We start from the raw sequence: 14,667 nt of genomic DNA on the forward strand, positions 1-14,667 counted from the left end.
TATTCTTATGAATACAAAGTACTCAAAATTTTAAAGAAGGTCCAGCTTTAGCTTGATTTATTTATTTATCCAAAAGCTCTATTTGTCCTAAACCAGAAAATGATGTAATGCAGACATTCAGTAATGGGCATTGATTTAGAATGATTGTGTGTCACAGATACGACAGATGTTGCTTGCCTAGGATCAACAGTCATCTTTCATCTCAGATGTTGGCTTTGCTTGAACAGAATGCATGAGGTGATCCGGGATGCCTATATTGAGTGGCTGTGTCGTGATGGTGGAAAGGAGAGGATGCCGGCAAGTACTGGTTAATGTCAGTGCGGCACTTTGTCACCATGATGGTTGTTATGCGATTACATTGGAATGCCAGGGGAGGATGCATTTTCATGGGAAAGAGCCCAGCATAATGCATCTGCATCGTGGTGCTGCTATGTGTGTGTTTGTCTTAGCACATCTGTCTCAGTGCATTGAGCATGTGCCCGCACGTGAGCATGGGTTCGGAATGCGTACTTTGGCAGAGGTTGATGTTTCCGTGTTGTATTATATGAGATAAGACCATTTGCAAAGCTTCACTGGCGCCCGCTTTGACCTGATTGCCATTTCTGGCTGGGCCATCCAGATTACTGGCCTAAAACAAGCATGTGTCGCTGTGAGTTGAGAAAAATGGACAAGAGTATTAAATTTTTTTTAGTTTCCTGTCCTCCGTTTTCCAAAAGGTATGTAATGAAATAAAGGCAGTTAAGCTTGGTGGAGAAGCTCTTAAAAATTGTCTATTTTTATCCATTGTCATGCTTCGTCTGAATAAATAGTTAATGGTTTACCTGTTAAACAGGGACACTGAGAGCGGTTAGCTGTTGCTTGCACAAAGGGTTCTTGTGAAGAAGGGCACTTAAAACAAAAACAAATTAAGACAAGTTTACTGAATAACACCTTGAGCAAAACTCTCGCTGTTACTAGAATACAATATACCATACATACAGTATATATAGGTTCTTTTTGATCCCTGGATGTGGGAATTCAGTTTATTTAGTTTATGGAATACTTATTATAAATATTATTGTGAAAGACTAATCCTTGAATTAAACAATGCTTGTAAACGTAAATAGTGTGCTTTTTTACAGCACTTTTCGAGTTACTGAAGACCTCCCAAAGCGCTTTGTAATGAGCTTCACACGTATCCATTCAGACACACTCACACCCCGATAGCAGTGTCAGCTATTTAAGCCAACTACCTGTTTATCAGGGGCATTAGAGATTCTTGCCCGTGGACACTTCGACATGTAACACAGAGGAGCCTGGAATTGTATCTGCGGCCTTTTGATCCCAAGACAAGCGCTTTACCTCCTGAGTTTAAAAGTACTTTTGTGTTGAACCAAGGCATTGAGATGATTGTTTCCTGTAGGCATACAAAGCAGATTGAAGAGGATGACGTTTAACATTCAAAAAGTAAAAACAGACTGTGCTAAAATCCTTGATAATAGTGTCTCTACCCCTCATCACTTGCTCTGCCATCCCTCCCTCACACATACTTGAGCACGTAATCTCACACCCATAAAAAATCCATAAATTGCTGCCAACACAGACTGCAGTGGCTTACTTAGGCCGTGCCCGCTGCAGGTTGGTGCATTCCTCCAGAACTGCGCACTAGACTAAAATATCAATTGGACATAGCAATCATCAAAAGTCTACTTTGGAAACATTTCACCCAAGGTAGCAAAATGTCCTAAGAGGAAAGTTGTGCCCTGTCGAGTGAAGCAGTGCAATTGATGACTTGAGAGATTATCCAAAAGATAGATGGGACACAGTTGAGGAAATACTAAGAAGACGGGTCGTTGAAGATGTGAGGCTGAAACATAAATGCTGTTTTTATAGAGAAGATAATTGCAAATGTTGCAAGAGTTACGCTATTCATGAAATCTAGTATATACACATTGAACACGAAGATGATATTTAGTACTGTACAGAAGAAAATGTGAAAAGCCACAAGTGATTTAATGCGTATTGTTGATGGGAATATAGACAAAATATTTCAGATCGAAAGAGTTTTCCCCAGTAATTTAGGATTAAGTATAAGTATTGTCTCAACTTCAAGGGGGTGGAATTCCCATTATTTCAATGACAAAAGATGATTTGGAATGCGAATACTGTTTTTTTAAATAATTGGACCTTCAAACTGAGTCAAGGGTTTTTGGTAGTGTATGTTCATGGTTCCCGGATCCCCTTATCACGTGGGTGGTTGGGGCACCACGTCTTGTGGTGTGTCTTCGGCATGTACAGCCTGGCAGCGCCCATCCCTCTCCAGGCCGGTTTTTGAGGCAGGGTTTATTTCTCCCTCACATGAAACAAAGTTGGAGAAGCCTCCTGAACTGACTCAGATACAACACTTTCATCATTTGGTCGCTGTTGATTTTTGATATAAAGCGTCATCCCATTCTTCAGAGATATATGAATGATAAAGAAAATGATTTGCTGCAATATGGGTCTTCATAATCAAAATGTGTCCATTGACAAACTTATGAGACTTTCAAAATGGTTTTTTTTTTCAGCTGCATCTCTGCTGCCGCATCGTTTTGTGACGGTGCGCCGAGGCAGCCCAGCCGCGAAAAGTGGTCAAATCCGGCCCGGAGATCGACTGGAGGCCGTAGAGGGCCGCTCGGTGCTGACGCTGCCTCACCGTGAGCTGGCGCAAATTCTTCGCCGGGCAGGAAACACACTCCGCCTCACCGTCGTCCCCCGACCCAGCACCTGTAAGGCAAACTCCTCTCTTATCGCGTTTTCTTTCGATCCTTGTCTTGATCACTGCCATCCTCCAGACCCGACAAGCCTTTCTGAACCCGCTGACTATGACCTGGGACACAGAAGCAGGAAGGGTCAGCGGTCACGGCCCAAACGTGATTCGAGATATTACAGTGTCAACTTGGATCGCGGTCCCTCTGGATTCGGTTTCAGCCTCCGAGGGGGCAGCGAGTACAACATGGGCCTCTATGTGCTGGCCCTGATGGAGGGAGGCCCCGCCTCACGTAGCAAAAAGATTCAGGTGACTGATTCCCCCAAAGTACATGGCTAGCCTGTAGGCCCTGTCTAAAACCAAAACCAAAAATGCTTCAGAATATTTGAAAGTGGCGGCACAGCAGATGGGTTGTTAGCGCGTCAGCCCTTTGATTCAGAGTTACCGGGTTTCAATCCAGCTCCTGGCCTCCCTCTGTGGAGTTTGCATGTTCTTTCCATGTCTGTGTGGGTTTTCTCCGTGTACTCTGGTTTCCTCCCACATTTCATTGGCGATTGGGAAATTGTCACTAGGTTTGAGTGAGCATGTGAATGGTTGTATGTCTCCATGTGCCCTGAGACTGGCTCGCAACCAGTTTAGGATGTCCCCTTCCCACTACCAAAAACATAGATGAGATGGGCTCTAGCACCCCCACCGCCATAGTGAGGATAAGCGGTGCAGATAATGGATGGGTGGATTTTTAAAAGTTAGCGTTAGAAATGCGACTGGGTAATAAATTGAATCAATTACATTGAATTGCTATCTTACCCATCTTCAATTTGAAAATTTGCAAAACTGTGAAATCAAGGAAGCTAATCTTCCTAATTCCAGGAGTATATTTTAAAGCATTCTAAGCCGGTGCTTATTAATCATTGCTTTTCCAGAAGTGGCAGGATGCTGGTTGCAGTTATTTACAAGACATATTTACTAGAGATACTAAATAGTTAATCTTGGTCAGGACTAACCTATAAATATTGTCGCAATCTATGAATATTATGGTTATGTCAAAATTGATTTAAGATATGCTATTGTTTTTGCAATGAATCTTACTTAAAAAAGCTGTGCGGAATTTAAAATATTTTTCCTGGCTGCTGCCATCTACTGGCTTGTGTCATCATTGCAGACTCAGTCAGCTCGTTCATGATGCCCGATTGCTTCTCTATTGACCGTTTTGATTGACACGCAGGTGAGTGACCAACTGGTGGAGATCAACGGTGATAGCACGGCAGGAATGACCCACGGTCAGGCCGTAGAGACGATCCGCCGAGGGGGCCGCCGCATCCATCTGGTCCTCAAGAGAGGAAACGGATATGTGCCTGACTATGGTGACAACTACCATTTTCGTTTAGAAAATGTTCTTTTGAAAGCAGCCGGCATGATTGGGGGAGATCCTTGTGCGGGGTCCTCTTTCTTCTAATGCTTATGTTACAACCCTTTCCGATTCCTTTCTGAGGGCTGCTTCTTGAAACTAATCCCTTCTGCGAAATTGTCTTTTTTTATTTTACATTTCCTCTTCTTTTTTTCTCTATCTGCCTCCTCTTTCTCTTTTTTTAGTGGAGCTTTCCAGTTTGTCTCTTTGTATGACGAACTCCAAATTAGGCGAGCCCTGCTTCTATGTGATTGGACGGACCGAGAATATGCGGTTGGTAATGGTTCCTGTTAGTTCTCCCATTTTCTGCCTCTTTATATTCCTATGCTCTGTCACTATTGTGTGTTTCACATACACTTGTGTTCAGAATGACAGCGGTGTGCTTAAAACTACTAGAGTGCAATTTACAATTTGACTGGATCCCCCAAATAACATTGAATGCATTATTGCTTCAAAAAATGCTGAAAATCAATTCCGCTTCTTTAAACATTTCTCACTTAAAAATCAAATTCTTGGAAATGTATACATGACCGTACAGTAGTTGGTTGAATAAGCACCCTTTTCTGAGATAATTTTTCTATAGAGTCAATTTTTCAGCTTCATTGTGGTAAATACAATACAAATACCTGTTTCCAAATACATTTTGATCTGTTAACATTTCAAAATAACGGTTTTTCGAGACTAATATAAGGCACTTGATACGTTTCTAGTTTTATCTATCTATCTACTATCTAGTCTGGTCATATTCCTCGAGAGTGGTGACCGACAGCAAAACAAAGACATACACAAAAACAAAGAAAATTAAAAAAAGGGAAAAAGTAGCAAAAAACACACACAAAATTTTACAGGACCAAATTTTTATAGGCACTCTAAAAGATGAGACTGGACATCAATGATTTTTGAGCTTTCAAGGAGAACAGGAAAAGACTACAAAACCCTCAGGATGTATACGCACAGGCTGTTCTAAAATCCTAATCTGTAAGCGAAGAACCGCAGCATGATTGTCAGATCGTGACAATGACGCAAACAGTGCACAAGCGCTCAATAATAGTCGAAATACCCCAACTCTTGCATTATAAGCAATCTTCATTACAAGTGTTTAATAGGAAAATTATAACAACCCTGGTGTAAGAAACATTATTCATTGCAAGCAAACAGAATTTGAAACAGATGTAAGACACATAATGGCAAAACATAAAATGAACTTTATCAGACCCATTTTTCTGCCCTTTGTTGGGTTCTTGCAATCTGTTCAAGACGAACATCCAAACTTACCTGCTGCCTTTTTTATGGCACAAAGCAACAGGCAATGTTCTGAACTCACAAATACACGCCAAATTATTGCACTTTCAATCTTCATTTATTTGTGAAAATTGACCGGCATCCTATAGTTTGACTTATGTTCACCATACAACCAAAAAGTGTTCTATTTTTCATTTGTATATTCTGAACACAACTGTTAACACTGAAAGGAAGGTCACAGTTGCTCTTAACAAATGAATAGGAATGGTATGCACTCGTCAAATTTTTCACTTACGCACTTTTACTCTGATCTGAATAAATTTACCAGTGATGCCTTGACTTGCAAGTGACCACACTCTGTGGATATATGAATGATTTCAATTAGGAATACAATTATTCCTAGGGCTAGGGTTAGAGTTAGGCACAAACATTGTGGCAGCACTTGTAGACAAAAATGTGACAATACACATGTCAAACATACTGCAGTCCGAACCATCAATGGAAAATTCAAACTTGCTTTTTTGACTGTTTCCATGTAAGTTTGTCTGGATGCCAATATACGCACTTGAGAAGAAGTTGCACAATAATTGCTCAAAAATTACATTTTTGAAAATAATATTCTACCAAAAAAATAAATGGATCATGGTTCATGTATCCCTTAAACGCAAAGGCCATCAGAGCACCAATGAGGATGGAACTCTGGACAGCTTTCTCCACTGTTGACGGTTCTTAGCCTGTTTTTGAGTCGTGCCAAAGTTTGCACCAGTCCATTCCTTAATGTTGTCAGCCCAGTTCTTTTTCGATCTTACTCTCCTCCTGCCCTCTTGGACTGTGCCTTGCAGAATGACCTTGGCCAGTCCTGATGATCTCGTGATGTGACAATACCACTGAAGTTTCCGTCACATGTGAAAAATACATACTTGACAACAGTTCTTTGTAGGGTCCAATGGGCTTTCTGATGGTGTTGCGCACAGTTCATTTTGTCACATGGACTAAGTAGCTGGTGCCTAGAAGTTTACTGTAGCATCTAAGGTCCGTGGCTTGGATTTTCTTTCCCAATTTTGCTGTGAAAGTCCATGTCTCATCAGCGTAGAGCAGGGGTGTCAAACTCATTTTAACTCGGGGGCCACACGATAGAACAAACATTCTGTCGGGCCGGACTAGTAGATTAAAGAGAGATGAAGAAACAACAGAAAGAGGAAGGGATAAGGAGAGAGGGAGAGAGCGTGAGAAACGAAATATATAAAAAGTCATGAGAGAGGGGGGAAAAGAAAGGGAGAGGAAGAAAGAAATCCAAAGAGAAATAGAAAGACAGAGGGAGAGAAAAGAGAAAAAAAAGTGCAAAGGGTAGGAAGAGAGAAAGAGAAAAGAGATAAAAGGAAAAAATGAAGTTAGAGCAAAAGAAGTTAAAAAGACAGAGAAAGAAACAAAGAGCAAAAAAGGAAGAGAAAAAGAGAGACACTGAGTGAATTAGACTGAGAGTGGGAGAAAAGGGGTGGGAGAGAGAGAGAGAGAGAGAGAGGGAGAGAGAGAGAGAGACAAGTACAGTGTCTTTGTTCGAGGTACCTGGCTTTGGCAACATCAAGTTGACATATTTCAACCTGCAGCTTGTTTTTCTGTTGCGCTTCTGAGAGTGTTGTCTCGCGGACCGGATTCAATCCCTTAGCGGGCCTGATCTGGCCCGCAGGCCGCCTGTTTGACACCTGTGGCGTAGAGGAAGATGGAAATAACCAGCGCTCACATGAGTGCGATCTTAGATTTCACTGCTATGTTCTTGTCCCTCTAGATGAGTTTAAGTTTGGCAAGTGCGGCTGTGGTCTCTAAATAAAATGTCCCTCCTGCTTTTTGCTCACTTCTCTTGAATTGAATAAAATAATTCATGGATCCCACTGGGTTGTAGGGGCACCCCTTCCTGTGGTGTGTCTCGGGCAAGAACAGCCTGGCTAATTTTGGGTAGCGGTTTGCTCCCCCCGTAAAACAAATAGCATTGGTTTCCATGGTTATGAAAAGCTGGAGAAGTCTCCTGATCTGACTCAGATACAGCACCTTTATCATCTTGTCGCTGTTGTTTTTGTAACGTGTGATAACTCTTTTCAGAGATGAGCCGGATCTTGGCATGTGTATACTAGATCTTAAATCACTGGGAAAAAATATATCTTTACGAAATTTAGACTAGGCCTGTTTTTCATAATTTTCTTGAAAAACAAACTTTGTAGCGATGATGTTACTTCTTTTGCTTTTGTGACATAGTAAATGCCCAAAGGTTTTGTAAAAGACTTTGTGTTTCGTCTATTTTTGTATTTACATTCAAACTATTTATGTATTTAAATCAATAGATAACTAGATTGGATAGGACAAGAAAAAAATTCAGTTATTCGTTTTACAAAAAGAGACATGAGATTTCTTTGTATTATAATACACAGCATAGTTTTACCAGTAATCGTCGACCTGTAAACACGGGCGGTCACTTGTACTTCTCCCCTACATTTATAGGAACTGTGTATATTAATTTATTTTATATTGCGGCGGCAGTAGCTCAGGAGGTAGAGCGATCGTCTTAGGATTAAGGGATCCCAGTTCGAATCCCGGCTTGTCCGTGTTACATGTCGAAGTGTCCTTGGGTAAGACATTGAACCCCCAATTACCCCCAATAAGCAGGTTAGCGCCTTACATGGCTGCACAGATCACGGCCGCTATTGGGAAATGTGAAGCACAATGTAAAGCGCTTTGGGAAGTCATTGACTTGATAAGCGCTATATAAATGCAGATCATTTCATTTAGATTGAATCTGTATAATACAGTAGCGTGCACTCCCTCATGCTTTTGTTGCCATTGTATTGGATACAACTTATTAAGGGCATTTCTATGTATTTCAATGGGAATTTATGCCTTGAGTTGCAAGCTAGTGAGGATATGTATAGCATGGTATCATACACATTTTAAATGTGAAAGCAAAACATTCTAACAAAATGCATTGTTACTCTCATCCTCTTCCCACATGTCCTTCTCCACCCCAACCAATCTTCTCGTGTTCAGGCCGTGAGTACAAATTCGCCTCCCCCTCCCGCCGGCGTCACCCCAAAGAGCAGGGTGTGGCTGCAGTAGAGTCTGGAAGGCTGATGGGGCACCGCTCCCAGCCCAAGAGCAGAAGCAAGTCTTTAGACGAACGCCAGAAGGTCAGAAGACAGCGGAGAAGGCGGGGATCCGGAGAACGCTCGCCGTTGCACAGCCCCGACTCCAAGGCCGAAAGGGGGACGGGCTTTCGGAAAAGGACATCTCGAAGTTTACAGAGAGAAGCCCTGCCGACAGAAGGTGGTCGTGTGGGGAGGACCAGGAAAGGGGAGAGAGGGAGGAGTAGAGAGAGGAAGGTGCAGAGACCACAAAAGGCTCCTGTTGAGCAGATTCTAGATGAACAAGAAGGAAGGCAGGAGTTCGAAAGAGTAGTAGAAGCACTGCCGATTCCGAGTCTTTCCAAAAGGCTTCCCAGGCCCAAAATGGACAGCGAAGAAGAGGCAGAGTCAACATGGGATTTAGCCGCTGGCTATCAGCTGACGAAGCAGCTTCCGCGCTCTGTGGAGGATGACATTTATGACAACGAAGAAGTTTTCCACAGTTCAGCGGAAGATGAGGTGGCGTCTGTTTCCCAGGTTGACACCGTTGTGTCTTCCTTCTCTCCAAGGAAGCCCTTCTCCTTCCTCACTTCCACACTTTCGCTTAATCAGATGAGGGACTACGAGTCAGAGTCAGAGTCAACGGGCAGCCAATCGGACAACAGCACATCTGCCGCCAGCATCTCCGGATTCTCCATCTTGCGCAGGGCCGTGTCTCCGCCGGGTCCCTGGTTGGCTCTCAGCCGGCAGAGGGTGGCCCGGTATGCACTGGAGAACCGGCTGTCATCCAGGGCAGCAGGCCGGGAAGCAGAGAGGAGTCAGGACGCCTCTTGAAATTAACTTGCGTGCTATTTCTCTGCATTCGTCAAATTTCAATACACGCGAAATAGTTCCAGATTCTGTCTGCTGTGTATCAGCATACCGGCAGATAGATTGCGCCACATTTGGCCTGTGGAGGAAGCACTGTCTTCTGCCTTTACATAAGATTAGGTCTCTCAGATATTCTATAAAAAATTTGAGCTGATCCGGTAGGTTGCTGTAACATTATCCTTGCTTAAGACCATTAGGTCTCACATTGGCACAAGGGTGGTGCGTGCATTGGCGGCTAAGGCATTATAAGACTAGGCACTTTCTCAGATAAGACTGACTTTTTCGATGTCATGCTGAAAAAGGCTCCACAGCTGTGTATTAAATCTTTCTGGCATCAGGTAAATAGTTAAATGAGAATATGCAGTCTCAAGCAAGCTAAAATAACTGAGCTGAGGTTAGGTCCAAACCTTACAGACAACACCCTCAACCTATGTTGACTCAAATTGGACAATATTAGCAAAAATGTATTTGTAATTTCAAAGAGAAGTGTTTGCTGTAGGTGGCAGCATCCTGGTCAGGATGTCGCTCATGATCCTCGTCTTCCCATGTGTGATGAGACCTCTCTGTTTCCCCGTCTGGCGTCCTCATCCTACCAAAATAGAAAGAGACGAGCACGAAGCCGTTGTGGATTCCGGTCCCCCCAATTTTAGCTTGCATTCTTTGTGCCTTTTTCCAGCTTATTGTTGGCTGATCTTTCAAGTTGTAAATGCATATTACTGAGAGGTTCACCTTTTTCTCAGTTACTTTTCCCTTTATTCTGTGGCACTCCCGTCTTAACATTTGTTACAGGGTAATAAGATCAAGCAGATATTTTTTTAAACTTAAATCAACAAGAAAACTAACAATACATTTATATATATAGATGTACAAATAAAGCATATATAGTAAGCAATATGACAGGACTTAACTAATCATGTGTTGTAGAATATCTAATGTGCAAATTGTTTTTGTGTTTTTTTAACAATTGGTTTTGTGTTTTGCATTGCCACGTTTTGCTACTTTTTTCAATAACGAAAGATGGAGCCAATAGAGACGTTTTATGTTTCTTCAACTCTTAGCTGTTACGCAGTGGTGCCTTAAGATACGAGTGAAGCAACCTGTAAGTTTTTGTACAGCTTTTTGTTCTGTGCATTGTTGGGATTCAAATGCAAACCTTAAATAAGAGCACTGTGTTGCGGTAGTTCAAGTCACTTTAATAACGAGTAAGAATACTCAGAGGGACATAATATTTATGCAAACACTCTTAAATTGCGGCTACTTCAACTTACAGAAGTTTCTTTATGCATGCAGAGTTAGATTTTCCTCCCTCATACAGCCAAGGAATACACAATGAAGGGCACTTAATAAACTGTTAATTGTGAAATGATGCCTTTATGAGATATATTTAACATTTTTCATAATTAAAACCATAAGAAAGGGAAAAAGAGGGTTTCGACCCCTTCGATTTAGAATTATTTGAAGTCTCAATACTTATGTTTTGAGTCATCATTGTGCTTGTGAATAGAGGTGGGTATTACTTCGTATTTTAGTATCAATGTGATCCAAGTTAATAGAGGGTAGTATCCATTAATACCGACCCTTTTGCTTGGATATTACATGATCATTGAAAAATGGAAACCCTCTCCCTTAAATGTGTTTATAATAACGAAAAACACAGCTCAAATATTCTAGGCACTAAACATGCTTTTTTCTTTTAAATTCGATATCTACAATGCAAACTTTAAAAATGTATAAAATGCATGTATACATTTTATATATCAACTGTTGTAAAAATTCAAGAGAGACATATCCCCAGAAAATCCTGCAATGTAACAAAAATAAAAAATACTGTGTAAAAATGTCAAGATGACAACTAAAATACTTTCATTGCACCATCTTTTAAAAAGGCAGGAGTGCAAATGACGTGTAAACAAATTGGATTGAATTTTGAAGTTATAACATATGTATAATTTTACGACCCTCTAACAACATTATTATAAAGATAGTTAAAATGGGGAGACAGTAATATACCTACACAATATTCTCATCTCATCAGCTACACCGCTTAACCTCATTAGGGTCGCGGGGGGGCTGGAGCCCATCCCAGCCATCTCCGGGCAGTGGGCAGGGGACACCCTGAACTGGTTGCCAGCCAATCGCAGGGCACACAGGGACAGACAACTCATTCGCCCATTCACACCTATGGACAATTTGGACCGGGCAATTCACCTGAAATGTATGTTTTTGGAACATGGGAGGAAACCGGAGTGCCCGGAGGAAACCCATGCAAGCACGGGGAGAACATACAATATTATTGATCCGATTAAAGTACAGTACAAATAATATCGCTATCTGGATTGATCAGCCGACCCTTACCTATTGATCCAATCAAAATTGTATCCCAAGGCACCACTGTATTTATGTTAAGTCTTTGGGACCATTATAACCAAGAAAAAAATCAATTTTAATGGTAATTGAACTTTGCTAGAGCAATTTCTCCTCCCATTTTCGGTCTTCACTTTTCACTTTACAAAATCTTAGCTCATAGTTGTCAAAACGGATGTACATGCCATAGACCTTTCCTCTGTGGATTGGGACAGTAAAGGCTCTGCAGAGTGATTAGAAAATTGTACGTACACTACATGTATGGAAATGTATCTGTGATAGTGCATTTTTAACACATATGTCAGAAATGTTTCAAGGTTGTTGTGTTATTGGACCTGTGTTACCTGCTCTGAATTCTGTTATCCCTGTAGGTTTAACCTAGTATTGGCCGCAAGTGGAACAAGTGCAAAAATGGGCTATCATTTTTATTGTGGTCAACAAACATTCCACTTTTTTTCTTGTGATGCAGATTTATTTTTCCTGAAGGTGGGATATCTCCACTCTCAAATATATATTAGTTATACATATTTAATCTGTAAATATGTGTAGAGAGGATACTGTGTATACAGGAAATAATCACTGCAAATCAACACGTTGAAACACATGATGAAGTTTAATTTTAGTTGCTGAATGTTTTGGAGCACACATGTACAATTGAAGTATGCAGTAGGTGGGCAGATAATACAATAGCGTTTGTTGCCTTAGTAACACAAAGTCTATTATCTTAACATTTTTCATAATAATAATAATAATAATAATTTCCTTGTATTGTCATTCTGTGTAACAATGTACACAGAACGAAATGTCGATTGCACCTGACCCGTTGTAGCGAGCCGATGCAGCCGCAGCCAACAGAGGGCGCCGCCGACCACTTTTTAAGTCTTAGGAATGACTCGGCCGGGGCGCGAACCGACCTCCCATTTTCCCTTTCTTGATTCTAAGATGATTTTTATTTAGAAATTGCATTATGAAGAGATACTGTGAGATGTTATTTTTATATTAATGTGCTCTTTTTTAATATCTCAGGTTATCAGATGTTTTCGATTGATTAAGCCATCCGGGAAACCAAGAGTAAAACATTTAACTAGATTATCTAATACTATTGATATTTAGATGATCCAGTAGAAACATCCGAGGAAACAGACTGTTATATTCGACCTGAAAATGCCACCAATAATTAAAAAAACATGTAAGGATTTTCTCCAAGACGGGTCAAGTGTGCATAAAATGTCGCTTCAGCCTCCGAATTTTTTTGTTTGTTTATTTGTTTTTTGTTTTGTTTTGATAAAACCCTTTCCCGGTGCAGATTCAATGTCCAGGGTGTAAACAAATTCTTATAAAGGGAAAATAAAATGCAGCCAAACATTACCTGTTATTTCTTCTTGATGTGTGAGTACTAACATCCGCTGAACAGCAGGTAGCAGCAGTGGGCCAGTGGCAGTCGAACTAAAAGATGAGGTGAGCTGTGTTTGTGATATGTAGATAAATAGATAGATAGATAGATAGACAGATAGATAGATAGATAGATAGATAGATAGATAGATAGATAGATAGATAGATAGATAGATAGATAGATAGATAGATAGATAGATAGATAGATAGATAGATAGATAGATAGATAGATAGATAGATAGATAGATAGATAGATAGATAGATAGATCGTCCCCGCAGGGAAATTCACATGTACGTTTGTCTTGAATGTTGAATGAGTGTTGTTTTGCCTATAGGGCAAAAATGCTGAAAAAAAGGTAAATGCCATTAAAATGCTCACGTTATCATCAACCACGTTGTAGAACGACAGGAGAAATATTCTGTTTAATACGTATAAGATCCTGACATATTTACCCCCTATATAATAAACCACAAAGGAAGCAATTTACGAAATTAATATTGCATGTTTCATACTATCTACCTACATACATACATTTGTATGTTAAGAGAATTTTAAAGTCACATCTTAAGCGCAGTAGAAGCCGGTGCAAGTTAGAAAATACAGTAGTGATATGGCCAAACTTTCTTATCTTAGTCAAAAGTTTTGCAGCCACATTTTGAACCAGCTGCAAATTTTTGATGCTAGACATCGGGGGACCAGAAAACAAAACATTACAGTAATTAAGCAGAGAAGTAATAAACACGTGAATTATAATCTCAGCATCTAATTGGGACAGCATTGGGCGAATCTTAGCAATGTTACGGAGGTGGAAGGAAGCTATTCTAGAAATATTTTTCACATGTGACTGAAACAACACCTAGATTTTTGAAGAGTCACTATGGCTGATATTACATTTGTCAAAGTTAAGAGGAGTGATTGAGAACAAATAATAACATTGAGCTGGGCCAACAATCAACATCTCGTTTTTTCTGGGTTATGGCTGAAGGATTTTATACATTTGACTATAAATGATTTTATTCGTTTGAATACAAGTTAAATTTATTGAGTTTAATTCTGTAGTTATTTACTAACTGTGCCTTTATTCAATGAGCAGTGAAAGTTCAGGGCACCCTGGTAGGAAATATTGTTTACAGGAATGGCGGGACCGGGACGTAAGGCTGATAAGATAATCAGCACATCCAGACGCAGAAAGGCCCTGATGACGGCAGGCATTGCTTTGAGAAACGCTCTCCGTTGTTTTGAGGAACCACAGACATCAGGGCGCTCGTCTCTGAGATTGTGAAGCTCACATTGGGCTTCCTTGGCACGCCCATGGGTGGAGCCGAGACGCCATCTCGCAGGGGGACGTGGGCCGAGAGAAGAAAGCTAGAGGACTTCAGAGAAGGCTTCCCAGAGACTCTGACGACACTAATTCGTCCGTTTTCGATGGAGCACACTTAGTTAAATTGCTCATGAAATTAAATCCACCTCCGTGTGAAAATGTCGGCTTTCTTGTTCATCTTTTCCATCAACGAGCGCGTATAAATTGTTGGATGAATGTAGGTTGTGTTTG

The 14,667-nt window shown here is 40.9% G+C and overlaps 1 protein-coding gene across 4 annotated transcripts in view; it reads left to right on the top strand.

Annotated features, from left to right (window-relative positions):
- The window catches only part of magixb (MAGI family member, X-linked b), a 72,642-nt gene extending 60,188 nt beyond the window's left edge, over positions 1-12,454 (top strand). For 2 of the 4 annotated variants that reach the window (XM_088332437.1, XM_088332436.1), the window contains exons 13-16: positions 2,547-2,747; positions 2,814-3,037; positions 3,954-4,092; positions 8,415-12,454. In XM_088332437.1, the coding sequence (XP_088188563.1) occupies positions 2,547-2,747; positions 2,814-3,037; positions 3,954-4,092; positions 8,415-9,322 (1,472 nt within the window). In that variant the 3' untranslated portion in view covers positions 9,323-12,454. Of the gene's footprint in view, positions 1-2,546; positions 2,748-2,813; positions 3,038-3,953; positions 4,093-4,321; positions 4,426-8,414 lie in introns of all 4 variants that reach the window. The other 2 variants (XM_088332438.1, XM_088332439.1) reach the window with 2 other exon arrangements.
- The last annotated feature ends 2,213 nt before the right edge of the window (positions 12,455-14,667 follow it).

This window comes from Urocampus carinirostris, chromosome 3 (assembly GCF_059441175.1).
Source record: "Urocampus carinirostris isolate Australia breed hairy pipefish chromosome 3, RoL_Ucar_1.0, whole genome shotgun sequence".
NCBI lineage: Eukaryota > Metazoa > Chordata > Actinopteri > Syngnathiformes > Syngnathidae > Urocampus > Urocampus carinirostris.